This window comes from Poecilia mexicana, unplaced genomic scaffold, assembly GCF_051168715.1.
Source record: "Poecilia mexicana isolate PSO_F unplaced genomic scaffold, ASM5116871v1 scaffold_18, whole genome shotgun sequence".
NCBI classification, from domain to species: Eukaryota; Metazoa; Chordata; class Actinopteri; order Cyprinodontiformes; family Poeciliidae; genus Poecilia; species Poecilia mexicana.
In genome coordinates, this window is record NW_028263387.1 from 17620180 (window position 1) to 17642349 (window position 22170).

Consider the following 22170-nt stretch of genomic DNA (forward strand, 5'->3'; position numbering starts at 1 on the left):
CAACAATATTATCATTTATCGTGATAACGTCTGGGACGATTAATCATCCAGAAACATTAGTTATTGTGACAGGCCTACACCTAATTAGAAGTTGAAATACACCCAGTTTTGCATTATTATAAGAAGGAAGACAGTAATAACATTAAGGTAAGGAGCACACCTGAACATCATGGCTCCCTTTTGAAGCTAAAGGAGGAGAAGGAAAAGAAAACCACTGGTTGTGGTTGAGTCCGTAGAACAGTAGCTGATCTGCTGTTGGTAACAACAATGATGCTGTTTTTAACGTCTGCTGTGCGTCTTGTTTTGTTTCACTCTTGTGTCAAGAAGTCTGCCAATCGTCACCAGCCGTACACGCTCTGAATGTTTCTCTTTTAGCGTTTTAAAGTGCTTTTTCTACCTCACTGCCACCTAGTGGCGTGGCATGGGTATTTCAGCTCTTTTTGTTAGAATTTGGAAATGAAACTATGATATTAAATGCATATTTTCGAGTTGCACACCGTTTCGTACCGCTAACATGTTGGTTCTGATCCGTCAGGATTACGCTGCAAACCTCCAAGTCAACACCCAGCAAGTTTTCAATAGTTTATTCAGCTGTCCGGAAATCTCCTTTTGCCACTCTAATAAATATTATCTTCCAGCAGGCAGATACTCAGAGTTATTTTGGTTTGATCGGGGGTCATAACCTCTCATATTTCATAAGTCAACCTTCTCATATGCTGATCAAAATCGCAATTAAAGGAAACGGGGCGCAATATAAAATCTTCCGAGATTTTAATACTTTTTACTATCGTTATTTACCCCTTTAATTTATTAGAAATGCCTGTAACTTCCTAGGAAATAAGCTGATGATGAAAGTGTGTCAGTAAAACACATTCAGTTCAGTGTGTTTGGACTCTTAAGTTAAGTTTTCTTCGAATGACAATCACTCAGAAATTAGTGTCCAGACTGATTTTCCAAAGATTTTTGACCAGCTGTCATTTGTACTTTGCAGAAAAAAGGCCCAACAAGTGTGTTTGAGTTTAGAGAGCGTTCACACTGCGTCTCTTCGGCATCTCAGGGGCCCTAGCTTGTAGAGATTGTGCTCCTCTATGGAGTCCAAAGCCCAGAGGCCCCGGCCCCGAGCTGCAGTCGCGCAGCAGGTGCTCATAGGAGGCCAGATCGGGGCCGTGGGGATAGATCTTGATTTGAGGAAAAGCCATTAGTCACTTATTGTTGTAAGACATTTTTTCATCCCCTCTAAGAACATCCACCGTAATGTGACTTTAAAAGGAAGGGAAACGGCTCTGTTTATCCTCCTCCTTAAACATTTAGGCCGTTAGAGTGCATATCTGTGGCTGCAGAGAGATTAGCATGGGATCCAGGAAGCAAGCGTGCAACTTCATTAAATATGTAATCCAACATGCACCCGTGTGGAAGTTCAAATTACTGCAGCTTAGATTGCAAATATTTTCTGTCAGCAAGCGCACTGTGACGCAGATGAAGCGCTGGTGCGATTACATCCGATCTCACCTTTGGGAGCGATAGTTGTTAACTGCACAGTATTTGTTACTCACTTCTCAGACATCCTTGAGTTACGAGCTGGACCCGAGTGACACCAGGGACATTTTTGTCACACTTTGACATATTTTATTGGAGTTTTATGTGATAGGGTAGCACAAAGCGGCAAAGTGATGCATGCTTTTTTAAATGTGTTTGCAAGTAAAACCTGAAAAGGATTGCATGTGTTTATATTCACCCCGTTTAACGCTGAGACTGCTTAATAAAACCCAAAGTGCTTTCAGAAGTCACCTAATTAGTAGAGTCCCTGTGTGTGTAATTTAATCTCGGTATCAACCCACCTGTTCTCTGCCGGCCTAAGCAGGACGTGGCCGCGCAGCTAAGCCAGATCTTTACAACCCAAAGAGCCGTTTTCCCTTCAGTCCAGCTCAATAAAACGCACTTAGAGCGCCAAATGTGGCGTAAGCGTCCAGGTTTTGATGAATATCTGCTGTAGGAATTGTGTTATTTAATAAAAATTACCATTTTATTTACATTTTTAGGTTTTAAAATGAAGAAAAACTGCTAAATTATGCAAAAAAGATGATAAATACATGTTTTGTGTAAAAACATATGACAAAAATAACAAGAAAAAGAGACATTAAAAATATTACTGCTAGATTTATTGGTAGTGAAGGTAATTATTCCATAAAAAACAAACTGTTCAAACAAAATTCAAAACTTGGAGTATTTATTAAATTATTTATTTACTTTTGAATGAAAAGTTTTGGTTTATTTATTGCTCTACAAGAAAAATACCAATTATGAAATGCATAAAAAATAAAAGTTGGCGCTAAACATACTCCACAAACTAAGACCAAGGCTTGTCCAAAATATTCGTGGCTGTAACTGCAGTAAAAGTTGGCTTTATTTATTTACATGGCACTCCTTATAGGTTTATAAGTAAGAAAAATAATATCATGAATCATTTTTTTTTTTACTTTTCATTTATGCTCCACTTCTAAAACATTTTAGCACATTTTAGATTTTGGTTCTTTTAAATGTGAAAAGCTTAAAAAGGAATGAATACTTTAGCATTTATTTATCAGTAATGAAGTTTACTTGTCACATTTCAATTAAAATATAAATTTAATGACTTTAAAACATTAAAACAACAGAAAAAGTGACTGCGTTTCTTATCTGCTGGCGTTATCAAAGTGCATTCTGCCTCTCGGCCGTTTCGGCTGCATCTGTTGCTTTAAAAGTTGTGCAGTCGATGTGCAGCGGCGTCCTTTAAAAGCTCTTATTACTGACAGTAATGGACTGCCGAGGATTTGATTAGTCTTAATTTTTTACGATGCCATCAGTGCTCTCAGGAGTTGAATTAAATTGAACTCCTTGGACCCAGCAGCAGGTCTGCATCTGTCCATTACAAACGCAGCAAAGCGCGGCGCGTTCGCGCTGCGCACACATGAAAGCCATTGCGTGTTGTTTAGGCTTCGCCCTCAGGCGAGCGGCTTTTTATGCAAGTAAAACAACAGATGTCTCGGCTCTCTGATTCACTGTCACAAGTGCCATCTCATTAGCTGCGAATATTGCAGAGCAAACTAGCAAATCTGCGGCTCTGTCATAAATATTGAAAACGAAATGAGTCACGGATCACAGCGATGGCGGCGTGCTAAGTCGTCTCCGAGGGCGAGCTGAAAGCGCGGCGGTGACCTCCTGCGGGGAGTCGAACCGCGGGGAAGATGGAGCGTACCTGCTAATCAAACGGCTTAAATGTCGCTCCTCATCGACGCCGGTTTATCCTCACCAGGCTTTTGTTCGATGAAATTCATGGCTCTGTAAATACGTTATGAGAGGATATCAGGTGTAATTATTATTCTTTGTTCTGTTTTTCTGGCCCTCCTCTTCCTCCTCCTCCTCCTCTTCCTCCACTGCAGCTGTCCCCTTCCCCCCTAGTCACCGGCTGACGGCTAAAGAGGTGTTTGACAGCGACGGGAAGCCCAAAGTGGATGTGCTGAAAGCTCACCTAACCAAGGAGGGGCGCGTGGACGAGTCGGTGGCCCTCAGGCTCATAGGAGAGGGCGCCGCCATCCTGCGCTCGGAGAAGAACCTGCTGGACATCGAGGCCCCTGTGACAGGTCAGGAAAACACCCCAAATGAGCCCCCCGAATAAATAAACACCAAATCATGAAGCCTGATGAGAAAATATTAGGCCCGAGCAGCTAAGCGCTGCGAAGGCCTATTGAAATTGTGCTGTAAATTATTATGCTTCCGAAAAGTAAATTGGCTTTTTGGGGGCTTTATCATATTCAAAAACTCACCAAACTTGCCGGGCGCATAAAGCCTGTGCAAAATTTATGTATTTAAATCTATAAACATATTTGGTGGGCGTGGCCTAATTTCTCTACAGCGCCCCCTAGAATTTTTTTAATGATCAGCCCCAAGCCATGCTTTAACCTAGAATTGTGAAACTTGGTACACATGTGTATCCTGTCAGGATGTACAAAAAAGTCTCTTGGAGCCATGGTGCAAACCCAACAGGAAGTCAGCCATTTTGGATCAAATCCACCATTTCCTGTTTTTCATACACGTCACATCTGATCTATCTCCTCCTACAGCTTTCGAGATACAGACTTCAAACTCAGTCAGCAGAGAGTTGAGACATTAAAGGTCAAAGGTTATCACAGGAATTTTTGTGTGTCAAAGCATGTGGGCGTGGCTTAGTCCCAAACTTTGACTATTCACCATGAAACATGAATGTGAAATAACTTCCAAATGCCAGGTCACAGCTGCATCAGACTTTCTATGTCTCATTATAGACCAGGCCTCATCACAGTTAGGTGGTCGATTGATGACATCACCTTAGCCCCGCCCACTTCCGACAGGAAGTGACCTGTTTTTTCTACTGTATATCTTACTTTTACTGTGTTATTCATGTGGAATTAGTCCTCTGCCAACTGACATAAAATGACCTGATGATGAACTCTGTCAATATCTACTGACCCGTGGGGGCGTGGCCAAATGGCTGTCCCTCGCCATATGCATACGATTGTCTCTAAATCACACACGCACCTTCCAATTGGCACCAAACTGGATACGTATGACCTTTGTTCAACGCTAAAGAGCCCAACAGCATTGAATTGTAATTTGACTCCACTGAGCCCCCCAGGTCATTCCATCAGCTATGACTCCTCACTACATTGGCCGATCTGCACCAGATTTTTGGTGTGTCGTCAAGGAGCGATGCCAAACTCATTGGTGCGTATGGCCTGGCGGACGCGCGCTTCAACTGCGCGAGAGCGTCAGCGGTGGCAGGCAGGCGGCGGTGCTGGATCCCCTGCGGTGGCTATAGGCGCTTCGCTCGAGGCTGCTTGCAGCTTTAATTTAATTTACTTTTGTAAATAAGTGATTTTTCCTTTTACCTTCTCTGCCATGAACTGCACATGCAACATTTTAGTTAGTCATTTTTTCAGGTGAGGGGATCTGTAAGTCATTGTTGAACACATGAAAACGTTTTTAGGCTTGTTTTATTAAAACGGGGATGTCCAAAGTGTGACCCAGGGGCCATTTGCAGGCCTCTGGATTATTTTTTCCGGCCCCTCAGTGTGCAATTCAAGAATGGAGCGAATCTGTGATTAATTCCTAACCCTTCTGGGCCGAATGTGTAGACGGCGATCCACCCAGATTTGCCGTACCGTAATTACGCCACTCTTTGCTCTATCTGAAAAATCCCAACGGTTTCAGAAAGGGGAGACGTTACACTTTCCAGCCAATATCGAGTTATTACGGTAATTTCACTCCCACCGTAGCAGGAAGTGAAATTAATCTTAATAGACGGTAAATTACAAAAATAACTTGCTAGATATTGAAAGTTCCAGTTGTTACAGATAAATGGGCAAATATATATTTACTCACAGGACATTTAAAGAACTTCGTGCAATTAAAGTGAGCAAAAATATCCAGGCGGAGATTCGAAACTTAGGGCTTAAAGGGCTAAAGGGGCAGCGTTATGTATTTTCAAGGCACATGGTGCCACTTTATAGCAGAATCAACCTTCATGTGTTATAAAAAGTGCCACAGACTGCACTTTGGCCAACTCTGGTGTAAATGAATACTAAAATAAAAAGACGCTTCCATACCTGCTATGGGTTGTGTTGCTGTTTTAGTTGGTACCAGTTCAGTCACATCACAGTGCCGTGCAGAAGTAATTTTTTCAGCGTATTTACTTTTTGTCAGCCATGTGTTTTATTGGGATTTTAAGCAACGCAGAGCTGTGCGTAATTGTGAAGTAGAAGGAAAATGATTCATGTTTTTCCGTAATGTGCAGCTCTACCAATAAGTTGTGTTTAATTAGTTTCATAGGTATCGGAGTAAACAGGACAAATACACACTGTGCTTTTTAGTGTGTCGTTTATAAAAATGTTGGAAATCGCGGATTGTTTTTCCTCCCACGTCACATGTACACAGTACCTGTGTGTTGGACTCATGTGACAAAACGTGAAAAAATAAGAATACTTTCGTAAGGCGTCGTAGATCACTGTATCGCCCTGTAAAAACTGTTTTATTCTGATATTCAGTCAGGAAAAGTAACTGCAGTTTCGTGTGTTTGGCAATTTTAGCTTACCGGCTGTTTTACTTTCTTTTTCAGCTCTCCGTTCTCAGTTTCAGTTTTCCATTTGGATAGCTTTCTGCTTGCTTACAGTGATTGCCAGTGATTTAGATTGTTGACTGAAGCTGTTTTCACATCAGAAAATATCTGGATAATGTGCAGAGAAATTCGCTTTGAACTTTTTTTTTTCTCCCCCCTCTCGCAGTCTCTGCTCACAGATGCACTTCGCAGCTGGAGATTTTCCCCATGAGCTGCTTTTTCTGTGAGAAATGCAGCAAAGTGACGCTTTTATAAAGGGCACAATAGGACACGATTAGGGCTGTGGACCACAATGTTGTGTTTACGACCAATTTTTTCTTTTCTCTTGTGTTTGAAGATATCGAACGAGGATATACACAGGTCTGGATGCAATCACTCAAAAATGCTCCACAAGATTAGATTTGATTAAAGCAGCGGTAAATTATGACCTTCTTATCTTGTAGCTGATGTGTGACTTTGGAAGTTACAAAATGTTTACCCATATTAGTTTTTTTTTTTTTTGCTTTGTTTTTCCTGTTTTTGAAAAAAAAAAAATCACAAATATCCATAACTACCTAGCTCTCAAGTGCTTTGTATCCTAATTAACCTAATTATGGCCCTAATGTCAAACATAGGCTGTGTAATTAGCCATAGCGGGCTTGTAGTTGAAGCACAGATGTTTTCTTCAGTTTCACATCAGAATATCTGAAGTAATTACATTTTTATTGAAACGCTCACTTCCTATTAGCTTAGAAACCTTTTCAAAATGTTTTTTGTTTTTATATTCTGTACTGAAAATCAAATTTTCAAACATCATTGATGATGGCGACCAAAACATTTATTCATTTAAACTGTTGGTTCGACTCAAATCTCAAAAATGTCGCCGACTCAAATCAGGTTTCTTCAGAGAGTTGCTGTGGGAGGAAACGAGCTCCTGTAGCAGTCAGTCTTGCAACAAATTTAAAGAGGCCTCTGCCTGACGCCTGTTACTGTATGGTAGTTTCATGATTGCTATGACATGCTAACAGCTCATTTTCCATTCCACACTAACATTTCCTGGATCAGTTGTTGGCAAGGTTTGCTAATCCACATCATTTGCTTTTGTCGCTCCACTTTAATTGCCGATAGGGTCAGAACATCTGGTAAAGACACGGAGTCGGGGATGTGATCCTTAACCGTTCTGATCGATGGAAGAGATGGATTGACCTTCGCCCTTCTCTCACTGCTCTTTGGTGCCGCTTCGCATCCAGTCCTCAACCTCTTCTGAGACTCGGGGTCGTAGTTCAGCTGTTAGCTGAGCCTTTGAGATGCTAATTGGCTGCTCCAACTTGTAAAAACAATACCTCGTCGTTGCCACGGTTACGCATCATTAACAGCTGTTGAAAAGCAAAAAAAATAAGTAAAAATAAAAATGAACATAACGGAGTTACTCCAACGTGCTGCTGTTCTAGATTAAGTTAAAAACAAAACAAAAAATAAATAAATTTATGTTTGACATAAACGAGATCAGAATATGTTTCATTACTTATATTGTTTGTCATTTCAGAAGCTAAAAATGTTACAATTAGATCCTCAGAAATCAGAGTATTTGTCGTATTTCTGCAACCGTTTTTTATGTAGCACATTAATGGAAAGTTAAGTGGAAGAAAAAAACTATGGCAGAAATAAAAAGAAATACTCTGATGTCTGAAGATCTAACTGTAATGTTCTTAGCTTCTGAAATGACTAACAAGCAAGATCCTCAGAAATCAAGTATTTTTCTATTTCTGCCACAGTTTTTTCTTCCACTCAACTTTCCATTTATGTGCTTGAACTATTGTGAGTTACTCAGCAGTTTTCCTCTTGATTGTGGTGAACATTAAACTTCGTTTTAATAACACTTCTGTATTAAATGTTTGTTTCATGTTGCATAATTATCCAAATTAATAAAAATGTTTAAATGTTAAAATTTTTGAGATGATTTACTGAAATAAATTAACTTTCTTGTGATCTAGATGCAGTTGTGATTGTTGCAATCCCTGCTGATGCCATCGGGTGACAGATCTGTGAGGCACATCCAATCCTGGTCTCAGATTGAGTGGAATGACGTCAATCATTGTTTGCTCGTACACCAAGAGAGCCTAAATGTGCATGCGGTCGTTGAACAGTAGATGCACTCAAGCCTGCACAGTGTTGACACACTGGAAATAAAAATAAGTGTCTCTTCCTTGAATTAAAACACTTTAAGCAAAAATCTTTGTAAAACAAAAAAAAATAGTAGTAGAAGTGTGAATAGTTGTTTTAGCTTCCAGAAATGATGAGATTTCTCTCATCCAGGAGTTGAATTTGAGGTTTTTTGTGTTTTTTTTTTTTTTTTTGGATGAACACGGCGTTGTGGGGTGGCTGCTGATGCATATTCATGCATCCACTGCGGCTATTGTTGTCCTTCTGCCTGGTCAAGTGTGCTGCTCCTCCATTAGACTTTCTGATGAGGCCTCTTTGATGTTGGTGTAATCAGAGGCAGAGGACTACTCAAGGGATCTATGGCAACCCATCATTTCCTAATACCAGATCATTTCCACAATATAGTCCAGGGAGGCCCCATGTTCGCATTAGGCAGGAAATCTACTCACTTAAATTCATGAATGCATGACCCTTGTGTGCCTCCAGTGCTTATGAAGGCCACCAGGATGGGGGGGAAATGTCTCATCTGGCGGTTTGAGGCGATCAACAGAGAGATTAAAACAAGCTGCATTCTGGTTCTGATCCGTGTTTACGGAGGTTGACGTGTGATGAAACAGAGCTGGATGTGTAATCATTCAGCTTTTGGCGACTGGAGCTCACAGGCTGCTGAAGGTAAACACCTCAGGAGGCTGGATGGAGGCGGATGAGCTGGATGGAGGACGGATGGAGGCTGGATGAAGGCCAGATGAGCTGGATGGAGGCCAGATGAGCTGGATGGAGGCCAGATGAGCTGGATGGAGGTTGGATGGAGGATGGATGGAGGTTGGATGGAGGACGGATGAGCTGGATGGAGGTTGGATGGAGGACGGATGGAGGTTGGATGGAGGACGGATGAGCTGGATGGAGGCCGATTGGAGGTTGGATGGAGGCCGGATGAACTGGATGGAGGACGGATGAACTGGATGGAGGACGGATGGAGGTTGGATGGAGGACGGATGAGCTGGATCCGAGGTTGGATGGAGGCCGGATGGAGGTTGGTTGGGTCCGATTGGGGGTTGGATGGGGGCCGGATGCAGGTTGGATGGTGGCCGGATGCAGGTTGGATGGTGGCCGGATGCAGGTTGGTTGGAGGCCGGATGCAGGTTGGATGGAGGCCGGATGGAGGTTGGATGGTGGCCGGATGCAGGTTGGATGGAGGCCGGATGGAGGTTGGATGGAGGCCGGATGGAGGTTGGTTGGGTCCGATTGGGGGTTGGATGGGGGCCGGATGCAGGTTGGATGGTGGCCGGATGCAGGTTGGATGGTGGCCGGATGCAGGTTGGTTGGAGGCCGGATGCAGGTTGGATGGAGGCCGGATGGAGGTTGGATGGAGGCCGGATGCAGGTTGGATGGAGGCCGGATGGAGGTTGGTTGGGTCCGATTGGGGGTTGGATGGGGGCCGGATGGTGGCCGGATGCAGGTTGGATGGAGGCCGGATGGAGGTTGGATGGGTCCGATTGGGGGTTGGATGGGGGCTGGATGGTGGCCGGATGCAGGTTGGATGGAGGCCGGATGGAGGTTGGATGGGTCCGATTGGGGGTTGGATGGGGGTTGGATGGTGGCCAGATGCAGGTTGGATGGAGGCCGGATGCAGGTTGGATGGAGGCCGGATGGAGGTTGGATGGGTCCGATTGGGGGTTGGATGGGGGCCGGATGCAGGTTGGATGGTGGCCGGATGCAGGTTGGATGGTGGCCGGATGCAGGTTGGTTGGAGGCCGGATGCAGGTTGGATGGAGGCCGGATGGAGGTTGGATGGAGGCCGGATGCAGGTTGGATGGAGGCCGGATGGAGGTTGGTTGGGTCCGATTGGGGGTTGGATGGGGGCCGGATGGTGGCCGGATGCAGGTTGGATGGAGGCCGGATGGAGGTTGGATGGGTCCGATTGGGGGTTGGATGGGGGCTGGATGGTGGCCGGATGCAGGTTGGATGGAGGCCGGATGGAGGTTGGATGGGTCCGATTGGGGGTTGGATGGGGGTTGGATGGTGGCCAGATGCAGGTTGGATGGAGGCCGGATGCAGGTTGGATGGAGGCCGGATGGAGGTTGGATGGAGGCCGGATGGAGGTTGGTTGGGTCCGATTGGGGGCCGGATGGTGGCCGGATGCAGGTTGGGTGGAGGTTGGATGGGGGTTGGATGGAAGATGGATGGAGGTTGGATGGAAGATGGACGCCAGATTCATTTCATCCACCAGAAAATAACGATTTAACTAGTGAGAGAGGAGAGACCTGACTGAGGGCTGAAAACTAGATGGATACAGAGAGCTTTCATCCATCCATCCATTCTTTCATCCATTAATAGTACTTTCATCCATCCATCTTACTCTTATCCATCCATCAAATGTTGTTGTTGAATTCATTCATATTAATTTCAGAATTTAACAACAAAAAGGGTTTTTGAATTAAAGTTTCTTATGTTTTTGGTGTATATTATACACACTGTGTAGTTTGGATTAAAATGTGATTAATTAATTTTAGATTCTGCCATTAACTAGATCAATAATTTTAATCAAATTGTCAGTTTTAAAGGATTTCCTTCCCTTTTCCACGTAGAAGATGTTGCGTTTCCGGTCGAGCTAAACGTCGTCCGATCCCAGAAACCTTTGGAGCAATCACTGCTTCCCGCCCAACACCCTGATCTTGAGGTTCTGTTTCGTAGACGCATTCTGCTGCTGCTGCTGACCTTTTCCCACCAGTCGTACTGTCTTTTTAAATTCTGCAAAGCCGCATTGTGAAGCCGCCATCCGTTACGATTTTTTATTTATATATTTACTTTTTAAGATTTCACAACAGCTCAAGTGTTGGTCGAGCAGGTGAACCTGCCTGCTTTTGTTGTGCTACACCGAAACGGCGGACAGTTTCTGATCCCGAGGAGCACCGTGTGTGTGCGTGTTTGTGTGTGTGCGTGTTTGTGTGTGTGCGTGTGTGTTCATCCACTTGTGCATGCGAGTGCAACGGTGAAGCACTTCTTGCCCTCCCACTCAACAACCTTGTCTCAACCCCTCTCCCACTCATTAGTCTTTTTCAGCGAGGGCTTCTCTGCTCGTTTTCCCGCTGTGTTTACCTCCGTTGTTCTCCTGTTCCCTTCTCTCACTCCTCCTCTAACTCTCTCTCTCTCTCTCCTTCCCTCTGCTGCCCTCGATTCCAGCATGACACATGGTCAGCAAATTAGTATGTAAATATTTATCGTGGATGCAAAGCACCATGACATGTCAGCTATCTCTCTCTCCCTCTCTCTGCTCCTCACTCTCGCTCAGTCACTTCCTTGTTGGGCCAGATGGCAGGTGGGTTTTTTATTTATTTAATTTTTTATTTTTTTGAGAAGGGAGGAGTGTGACAAACGGCGCTGGCTTAGGATGCTGAATGCAAGCTGCTCCCGTGGCCTTCGCTCCACTCTTGCCATCAAAGGAGCTCCTATAACCACGTCACCAGGCAACGGCAAGCTCTTACACTCCTCAGTAAGCCTCTGCAGAGAGCCGGCTCCACCGTGAACGCGCCTCCTGTCTCATTAAAGCACAATAAAACACGTTTCCCCACAACTAGTAATACCGTTTTTATGAAATCTCACGGTATTACTGCACAATGGACTCTAAAACATCCGATCCACTTGACTGCTCTGTGAGATGTGATGAGGAAATACAAAGACTTCTTGTGGAAAAACTTCACTTTAGACCTTGATGATGATGACAGTTTAACAAGAGTGCAAGTTGAAGCATTTTGCTCCTGTTAAATCCCCTCTGTAGATGATTATGTAACACTTTTAAATGAGAAATCCACTAGTCTGGGTTTTAGAGCCACACAGAAAGTCTGAGCAGCTTTACGGCGGATATATTTGTTTCTTTTTCACTTCATTTTATTTTGTTGTGCCTTTTAGATTAACACAAAGGAGTGAAGGGAAAATGATTTATGGTCTAATATGACAGAAATAATCTGAGAAGTGTGGCGTGATTTTGTGTTCAGCCCCCTTTACCACGACAGGGTCCATCCTTTTTCTCCCATCATCCATCCTTTTTCTCCCATCATCCATCCTTTTTCTCCCATCATCCATCCTTTTTCTCCCATCATCCATCCTTTTTCTCCCATCATCCATCCTTTTCTCCCATCATCCATCCTTTTCTCCCATCATCCATCCTTTTTCTCCCATCATCCATCCTTTTTCTCCCATCATCCATCCTTTTTCTACCATCATCCATCCTTTTTTTCTTCCCATCATCCATCCCTTTTCTCCCATCATCCATCCTTTTTCTCCCATCATCCATCCTTTTTCTTACCATCATCCATCCTTTTTCTCCCATCATCCATCCTTTTTCTCCCATCATCCATCCTTTTTCTCCCATCATCCATCCTTTTTCTCCCATCATCCATCCTTTTTCTCCCATCATCCATCCTTTTCTCCCATCATCCATCCTTTTTACTACCATCATCCATCCTTTTCTCCCATCATCCATCCTTTTTCTACCATCATCCATCCTTTTTTTCTTCCCATCATCCATCCCTTTTCTCCCATCATCCATCCTTTTTCTCCCATCATCCATCCTTTTTCTTACCATCATCCATCCTTTTTCTCCCATCATCCATCCTTTTTCTCCCATCATCCATCCTTTTTCTCCCATCATCCATCCTTTTTCTCCCATCATCCATCCTTTTTCTCCCATCATCCATCCTTTTTCTCCCATCATCCATCCTTTTTCTCCCATCATCCATCCTTTTTCTCCCATCATCCATCCTTTTTCTCCCATCATCCATCCTTTTCTCCCATCATCCATCCTTTTTACTACCATCATCCATCCTTTTCTCCCATCATCCATCCTTTTTCTTCCATCATCCATCCTTTTTACTACCATCATCCATCCTTTTCTCCCATCATCCATCCTTTTTCTTCCATCATCCATCCTTTCTCCCATCATCCATCCTTTTTCTCCCATCATCCATCCTTTTTCTCCCATCATCCATCCTTTTCTCCCATCATCCATCCTTTTTACTACCATCATCCATCCTTTTCTCCCATCATCCATCCTTTTCTCCCATCATCCATCCTTTTCTCCCATCATCCATCCTTTTCTCCCATCATCCATCCTTTTTCTCCCATCATCCATCCTTTTTCTTCCATCCTCCATCCTTTTTTTTTCCAACATCCATCCTTTCTCCCATCATCCATCCATTTATCCTTAAATTAATTTATCAATCTCTGTCCATGTTTTCGTTTTTCCCCCTATTACATTTTCTACTGTAAAAACTGGCGAAAGATGTTTTCTTTAAAAAATAAAAATCTCGATTTGTTTGTAAAAACTCTGAAATTTTGACAGGAATATTTTCATTTTTCTTCCTGTGGATGAAAAGGGACTTCCTCAACCTTTTATCATTTCAAATCAACTTACCTAAACCCCCATCTTAACTCTAACTATTACTGTTTATTGTTTAATTTCTGCTTTTCAGATGAACACGGCAGACAGATAGACGTTCAGAAACGGATTGTAAGCTCCGCCTTTGCATAACGCCGTGCCGTTCAGGATGTGGGCTCTCAGAGAGAGGCATCATAAAACCGCGGGTATTATGGTTACCGTGCCCCGTCTCAATCAAAACACGATCTGGCACGGCCGCTCAATGCGCCTGGCCTTTTGGAGTGGCCTGTGTAGGTTCTGAAGCCAGGTTGTGTAATGCCCACCACCCACTCAGTAGCTGCTGCCCGCCGATACGCTGCTACTCTGGGGGAATCACTTCAGCACACAAGCAGGAGATGGCCAGAACGAATTGTTTCTCACTCCAGATAATGTACTCCCACCTGCTCTTCTTATGTGGGCTTTGCTTCTCACCTCGTTTTTGTGTGCTGTGTGACAAGAGGGAGGGAGGCGAAGCGTGTCTGTAGGTGTACTGGAGCAGAGCGATGGGGAGGATTGTGTGTTTGCTGCTGATGAAGTGGAGCGCCGAGCTGGAGGAGGGAGCCGCTGCTTGTGTTTGACTTGCATCGATCAGCGGCGTCCGCAGATGCATTGACTGCGATTCAGAGCGACCATCAAATCAAGTCTTTGGCTAGAAATTGAACCGTCAGCATCAGCCTCTCGTTTCTTAGTCTTCCCAGCTCCCCTAAAGGTCAGCTTCATGTGCAACTCTCACCACGCTGTTGGAAAAATCGCCATTTTTTTAACATGTTTTTCTACATCGGTGGTGTCATTTTGGGCCGAATCAAAAATCTGAATGTTATTACAGGGCCTGTTGTACCAAAATATATTGATAAAACCAATAAAACTGTTAAAATATCAGTAAATAGCTGTTCCTCCAAGGTTTTGGGGTTGTTTTAGTGTTTTTTTTTTGTTTTGTTTTGTTTTTTGTTTTCAATCAAAATTACAGATTTCTTGGTGAATATTAAGAAATGTTTCTAATTATTCAATGTTTTTGACCAATTTTGAGAAAATTTGCAATAAAATCATGAAAAAATGTAGAAGTTTGTTGATTTTGTGTGATTTTCGCAGATTTGTGAAAAACTGGAAGGACTTATTGATGTAATCTGGAGTCCAGAGGGCTACATGAAAAGCTACGGCGGGCCAGGTTTGGCCCCCAGGCCTCCAGTTTGACAACTGTGCTCTACATAAACAACTCTAAAAAATGTTTCTGGACAATAAATTGTCCCAGAAGCTTTTGTGTTATTATTTTGAGACCATTTTCAAGTAATATAATGTTAATGGCATAATAATGCACTCCCAGAGATCAATAAACTTTAAATTGAACATTTAACACTGGAATTGGAAGTCATTTTAAATATCCAACAGAACAACTGAAACAACAAATAAAATTATTTATGAAGTCTATATAAGCACCAACTGGAAGACCCTTGTCTTCAAATTGGAAAAACAAAAAGTAGTCCAAATTAAAATGATTAAGTTTGTTTTAATTTTCATGCAATTAATTGATTTATTGCTGATTGTGACATGAAGTTTTATAAAGTATATGTTTATCTTTTCCATCTGCAGCATTGTGCGATGCTCATTTATGCCCTTTATCAGGTCAGAAGCAGGTTAGTGTTTTCCTTTTTGTTTTGTTTGGTTTGGTTGAAGCTGCCATTATTGAAAGGATCCAAATCCTGGGATGTTTCCATGGCGATAACCAGCCTTAACGCCACAAAATCCTCAAGATAAACCAGCATGTGAAGCACAGTGCATCGTAGTCAGCATGTATCCTGTGACAAATGGACTATACTAAAGTAGTGGTATGAACTGGGAAAAGTTAAAAATGTATTAGTCTTTGAGAGGGTGGACTTACATTATGACGCCATCATCGTTACTTTAAAATGGTTTCAAAATATCAATATTATCAATTGATTGGAGGAAGCTCCAACCATCACAGATATTAAACTGTTCAGTCTTCAGTCAGAGGCTTATTCAGATTTGTTGCAAATTGTTGATTTTTTGAATTTAATTTATTTGCTTCTAAATTGGTATTATTGACAAACGGTACTAACGCCTGTTGCACAGTTGAAAACAATGTTTTTGTCCCTTTTTTAAATGTTTTTATAAATGCAAATAGTGAAAGCTCAAATCTGTTTTTAAGAAAATTAGTATTCTCGGTACGCCTGATGCAAACAAAAGAGACTAATTATCTTGCCTAGAAATGCATTGTTTGACTTGATTTTTTTTTCTCTCGCTGCCTTTAAAAATTACACATTCAACGTCTTTTTTTTTCTTTCTTTTTCTTAATTCTTCCATTAAAACAATTTCCTCTGAAGCTTAACAACAAATCTAAAATAGGCAAGCGGTGCGTGCGTCGTGGACGCAAATGGAGAGGAAATGAAAAGAATGACGATATCTGCAGAAATCAAACGGAAAATAATAAGGTTCCTTTCTGTTTCTTGAAGTCAGTCTCTGCTGTGGATTTAAACGACGCTGCAGTGTGGGTTTAATAAAAGACGGCGGGTAAAGCAGAGGTTTACGACGCAGTCAAGGAGAGAGGATTCTCAGAGCCGTCTCATGAGTCTCATAACTTGGGATAATTGCTCTTGAACGCTGTCCCGCTTCCTCTAATTGGGTATCACAGCGTCGGATTTTCTCTTTTCTACCTGAGTCTAATTGTGTTTCTTGCTGTGAGATTCAGTTCGTAAAGCTTTGAGAAACGCAAGTTTTTTTGTATAAATTGCATCCAAATCTGTTCGCGCTTTGGGAAATGTTGCGGTTTTCCCCTTACGCGTCGACTAGATGACCTGAAAACATGGAGATATGAAGGATCAACCTCCTGGTTGTTGCTGCTGTCCGTGAATTTTGCTGATTTATATCTAGGTGGAGATTATTGCATCGCTCAGGGAGGGAAAATACCTTTTCTAAAGTTGTTACATGAACTGGGAAGACTTTATTTAGATCTATTAAATGTAATTATTGTTTTCAACACTGATAAAGATGACTTAATGAGTCAAATAAGCTGCTTCATGAGGGACAGAGAGCCAAAATAACAAAGATTTACCTTTTTAAATATTTAATTGACTCTTAACTAATGACTGAGGGTCAAGTTTATAAGTTTGTAAAAACAAGAATAGCACTGCTTCTGTTTTAGTAAATTTATGTTTAGAGCACAGGTGTCAAACTCAAGGCCCGGGGGCCGAATCTGGCCCGCCGTAGCTTTTTATGTGGCTTTCTGGACTCCAGATTACATCATTAAGTCCTTCCAGTTTTTCACAAATCTGCAAAATTCACACAAAATCAACAAATTTAGATTTTTTTTCAATCAATCAATCAAACAAATTTTATTTGTATAGCACATTTCAGCAGCAAGGCATTTCACAGTGCTTTACATAATTAAAATAAAAACAGAAAGAGATTTAAAAAACATAAAAACATCAAAAACATTGGAAAGAGATTTAAAAAACATCATTAAAACGTAAACAGTGAGAAAGAGAAATAAAAAGCTGTACTTTAGTCAAAACGCCGTTTGACAAGATAGAGTTGCATTTCACATCACACATTAGTGCAAATATTGTAAAAAATCCTAGCAAGAATTACTTAATATTCACCACAAAATCTGTCTTTTCATCTCCATAATACACTAAAACAATCCCAAAACCCTGGAGGAACAGCTATTTATTGATATTTTAACAATTTAATTGGTTTTATCAGTAGATTCTGGCACAACCAGCCCTTTAAGAACATTCAGATTTTTGATTTGGCCCAAAATGAAAATGAGTTTGACACCCCTGGTTTAAAGCGAGGGTGTTCAAAGTGAGGCCTGGGGACCATTTTGCAGCCCCTGGATTAATTTTGAGCGGTCCCCAACTACAATACAGAGATAAATTAGGACAAAACTACGACTTTTAAATTAAAGTCCACTGACAAAAATGTCACATAGTGCTCATATTTTCAAACCTTCTTGATTTCCTTCTACTTTCACAGTAAATATCAACACATCTACTTATTGATTTGTACTCCTGTGTGAACGGTTTACAACCCCAGAGCGACCTGCGTGCGCAGCAGAAGGACGTAGACTTCACACAGCAGCGCATTGATTACAGAAGCATTAACGGATAAAATGCGACGTGACCGTTCAGTCTGCAAACGCTTTGACAACAATCAGGTCGGATTTAGTTCCACTTAATGGAAGCGGCACAGTTTGGATTTAGTGACTGAAAACTTACAGATTTTCACTTTTATACAGTTACATTTATATTTACAGAAAAGTTAAATGCATCTTTTCATTTTGATGCTAAGCGATGTTCATACAGCCGTGGCCACAAGTTAGTACATCCCTGTAGACGTTTTTATGTATAAATGGATAATAAACAGTCATCTGGTCTTCCTGATGTTGGGTAAATTTTACTATCAATTGGCTAAATAAGATGAAGACATAACTCCACTTTATAATTATCTATAGCAGAAATGCAGCAAAAACAGATGCAGTGTTATAAATTTTAACAACTTGGAAAAATCTTGAGCTGCATAAAAGTGAATCAATTCTCACCTGTAGTTTTTTTTTTTTTTTTTGAAATTCTGATCACAGATCAGCTGTTTGGGAAAGTGAAGCACAAACAAATCAGGGATGCTGAGCTAACATTTGTCGTTCAAAATAATTCAGAATATGACGGATGACAAAATCAAACATTGAAGTCGTGAAGCTTGTGGGGAGCATGCGTTGCTCTAAAGCGTCTGATCGTTTCTGTGCTGATGCAGCCACAGTGAAACCTCAGATTACCTGTGCCAAGGTTACCCTATACCATCCCAGAACGCCGCGCCATTTGGATGGTGATTATGGGCCACGCCGTCTACATTTCCCACAGAAATATGTAGATTGCCAGTTTTTCATCTTCCATGCTCTCTATGGCTGAGATGATCCTTTCCAGATGCGTCTGAGCTGAAAGCAGTGCAACTTTTCCTCCCACCCTGGATTCTGTTTTCAGAAAAGGAATGTAAGAATCTATGCATATTTACAAATTAAACCAAATTATTGAGGGGGGAAAAAACCCTAACATGATTGGCTCTTGGTGTGCAGTGAAACGTAAAACCAAGGTGAACGCACCACTGTATTTACTTAGGCTGTTCCAAGAACTTACCGCAGTTGTTCTGAAAATTTAGGGTGTGCCTCTTCCTTTTCATGCAATCCCAGACGGACTCTGTCCTTATAAGTTCAGAGGGCCGTACCATCTGTTGCAAGACTTTTTATGATACTTTTGTCGTTGCTTCAGTTCTGACGTTATGGCAGAAGTAAACAAAAGTGTCTCGTGACTTTTTGTGGTATCAGATGTGTGAATGCCTTGTAACTTTTGAGTGATTTTAACCCCGAGCTGCTTTTTTCTCTACACTAACGGAGCTGCAGCTGTCATACTGCAGTAGGAGAAATGTCTGAAAGTAAAAATTATCTCCTTTTTGTTATTTTTTTTTCATGCACGTGCAGCGTTATTGGCTTCCCCTAACAATTTAGATTAGCTTTTCTTTTCTTTATTTAATTTTCAGCTCTGCTTAACCTTTCCAGACCAAACGTGTCACAGATGATCCAACCAAAGTTGCAGTACCGTAATTCCGCCACACGTTGCGCTACCTGAAAAATTCAAACTGTTTCTGAAAGGGGAGACGTTGTGCTTTCCATCCAATCTCAGGTTATTACGGTAATTTCACTCCCACTGTATTAGGAAGTGAAATTAATCTGAGGGGTGCTCTTTTAATAGACGGTAAATTGTGAAAATAACCTGCTCAATATTGAAACTTCCAGTTGTTATGGATAAATGGGCAAATATATATTAACTCACAGGACATTTAAAGAACTGTTTACAATTAAAATAACCAAAATATCCAGGCAGAGATTTGAAACTTAGTTTTTAAAGGATTAAGACTATCTGCAGCACATCTTCAGCATGAGTGAGTTAACATTTTGCAGAGGATTTAGATATTAACATTTTTCTAAATTAGAAACATAGTCATTTTGCAGGAATAAATCATCTGACAGATGAGACGAGGTGAAGAAAAAGTAGTAAATTTCGGGATACCCCACCCTTGCACTGACCTTTTATTGCGTCCATAAAACTGGCAGCTGTATGAAAGGCTTTTTAATCAGACGGTTTCATATGCAGCCTGACAGTTGGCTCTGCTGTAAGCAGCAAATCTGCTCTGGCATTGGCTGCTCCCGTCTCCACAGGGAGTAATAGAGTATAGAATCTCATAATGTGATAGCAAACTGATCTGGGGTGAATCATTTGTGGTAGCCCATTTCTGACGCAGATGTTTTCATCCCAGAAAGCTCCCCTGGTGGTATTTAACAGCTGCCCGCTCTGTTGTTTGTAACTATACGTGTTATGTTGAGCAGCCATGATTGCACTGGGATTCCAGGTAGTAGCAAACTTCGCCGTTAACATTGGCTAAATGTTCTGTCTGTAATTGCTTTGACAAACACAATTTCTATTCAGTTAACACACACAAACTTGCATGAAAGGTTTAGAAATCAATAAAATTGACATCTGTCCTGCTGTCTCAAAGAACAAAAACAACACGCACCTTACAATAAACAGTTACAGTAAAGCATTTCCACAGGAATGGAGATGCATTGCCGACAATAGATTTATCGTGAATTATTATTTTATATAAACTAGAAAGATTTCTAAAGCTGGTGCTTCCAGCGTGTTTCATACTGTTGTTCTTTGCCTTACCTTTGTAAACAATTAAGCTATTACAAAACTTAGCAAATAACTTTCAATTAAAAAAATATATATTTATAATACTGAAATGAGGTATTATGCTCAATTTTGTAAACGTGCTAACATTAACCAACAAGCTAGCAAGCTTATGAGATCAACAACTAACATGCTAACTTTAGGTAGCATGCTAATAATGGCGTTTTGGCAAATGCTAGCATGTTAGCTAACTGTAGCCAACACTATTTGCTTTGTTTCCAGCATCTATATGCTATTAGCTAACATCTGCCATCATCTCACACCAACATCTAGTATGTTGTAAATGGGTGAAATATATGTATAATTTGCTAGTATTTACTCTAATTTCTAATTTTTTTAGCTAACAATACAGAAGCTATCTACTGTGCTAACAGATTTTGTGCCAATGATAAATCTTGCTAACATGCAAATGTTTTGCATCTTGGCTAACACTTGTACCTTTGCTAACATTAACCTAAGAGAGTCTATTATGATAACAAGCTGGCATAGTCATCACATGCTAGCATACTAATGTTTATATGTTTGTCAACTAACTTTTTCTATGCTTATAGAAAAAGGACGGATTCATTTGACACAAATCTACATTTTATTTTAAGAGAGCAATGATTTCAAACTTAAATGTAGCATAGCTGCCCCTCCCTAACCTGTTGCTAAATGGTAAGCTGAAGAAAGTCTAATATATTTTTCTTGTGCTTATGTGAAACACAAATGTGCCAATTTGGAAATATATTTGGACCTCCCAAAAAAAAATCATCTTCCATCACTCTGCTTGACCTGGTAGCCCAGCTAATATCAGATTAATAGTTTTAACAACAATATTATGATTTAGCGGCTAAAGGCTTTTTCAAGAATAAAAAAAAAATGAAGTAGTATTAATGATTGTGGGTTTTCTCTTTTCAATAAAAGCACTTATTGATATTTGTATTTCTTTATTTGAAATCTTTCTGTAAATGACACCATTGTATTTTTGTCTAAGTTTTTCATGCTGAGACAACCTCATGCTGACTGCACTGGACATACAATACTTCGATGTGAATCTTCCCACATTTCTTTTTTTTTTTCCAGACATACTGGACCGTAATGTTTTAAACTTCTGAAGAAAACTTTTATAATTTTCAGAAATCCTGAAGAAATGTCAGTCAGAGTCATTTCAAAATGTGTCTGCTCCTTTTGAGTAAAAGTATTAAAACATTGGGAGTAGATTTGGAAAATAAATGTTGCATCTAGCCTGAATAGGGAAAAACAGGAGCAGCACCATTTAAACTAGAGTTTATTTTCTCCTCAAATGTGCAACTTCAGAGATCTTTCTTATTTGATTCTCAGCTCCTAACTACCTGATGAAAATCATGGAAACATGCAAACACTCTCTCACAATCGTAACGCTACTTTCATCCGTTTCCAGCCTTTGTACTGACACACTGTTGTCTTCTTCCTGACATATTTCCAGTTTGCGGAGACATCCACGGGCAGTTCTTTGACCTAATGAAGCTGTTTGAAGTAGGAGGATCACCAGCATCCACACGCTACCTTTTCCTTGGGGACTACGTAGACAGAGGGTATTTCAGTATTGAAGTGAGTCCGTGTGTTTGTTATTGTTCCTAATCGAGCGCGATGCTCGCCATGTGTGTGACAAAAGCTTGGTTTATTAATAGCTTTCTCTGAGCATAGATGAAATCAGGCTGCAGATATTGCAGTGATAAAACACTTTTATGATCATTTCAAGTGCA

At 41.2% G+C, this 22170-nt stretch overlaps 1 protein-coding gene across 1 annotated transcript in view; it reads left to right on the plus strand.

The window, feature by feature from the left end:
* Positions 1-22170, plus strand: part of LOC106922390 (protein phosphatase 3 catalytic subunit alpha) — a 96176-nt gene that overhangs the window by 37541 nt on the left and 36465 nt on the right. The window contains exons 2-3 of the mRNA XM_014994766.2: positions 3420-3620; positions 21891-22015. Of these exons, the coding sequence (XP_014850252.1) occupies positions 3420-3620; positions 21891-22015 (326 nt within the window). The remainder of the gene's footprint in view (positions 1-3419; positions 3621-21890; positions 22016-22170) is intronic.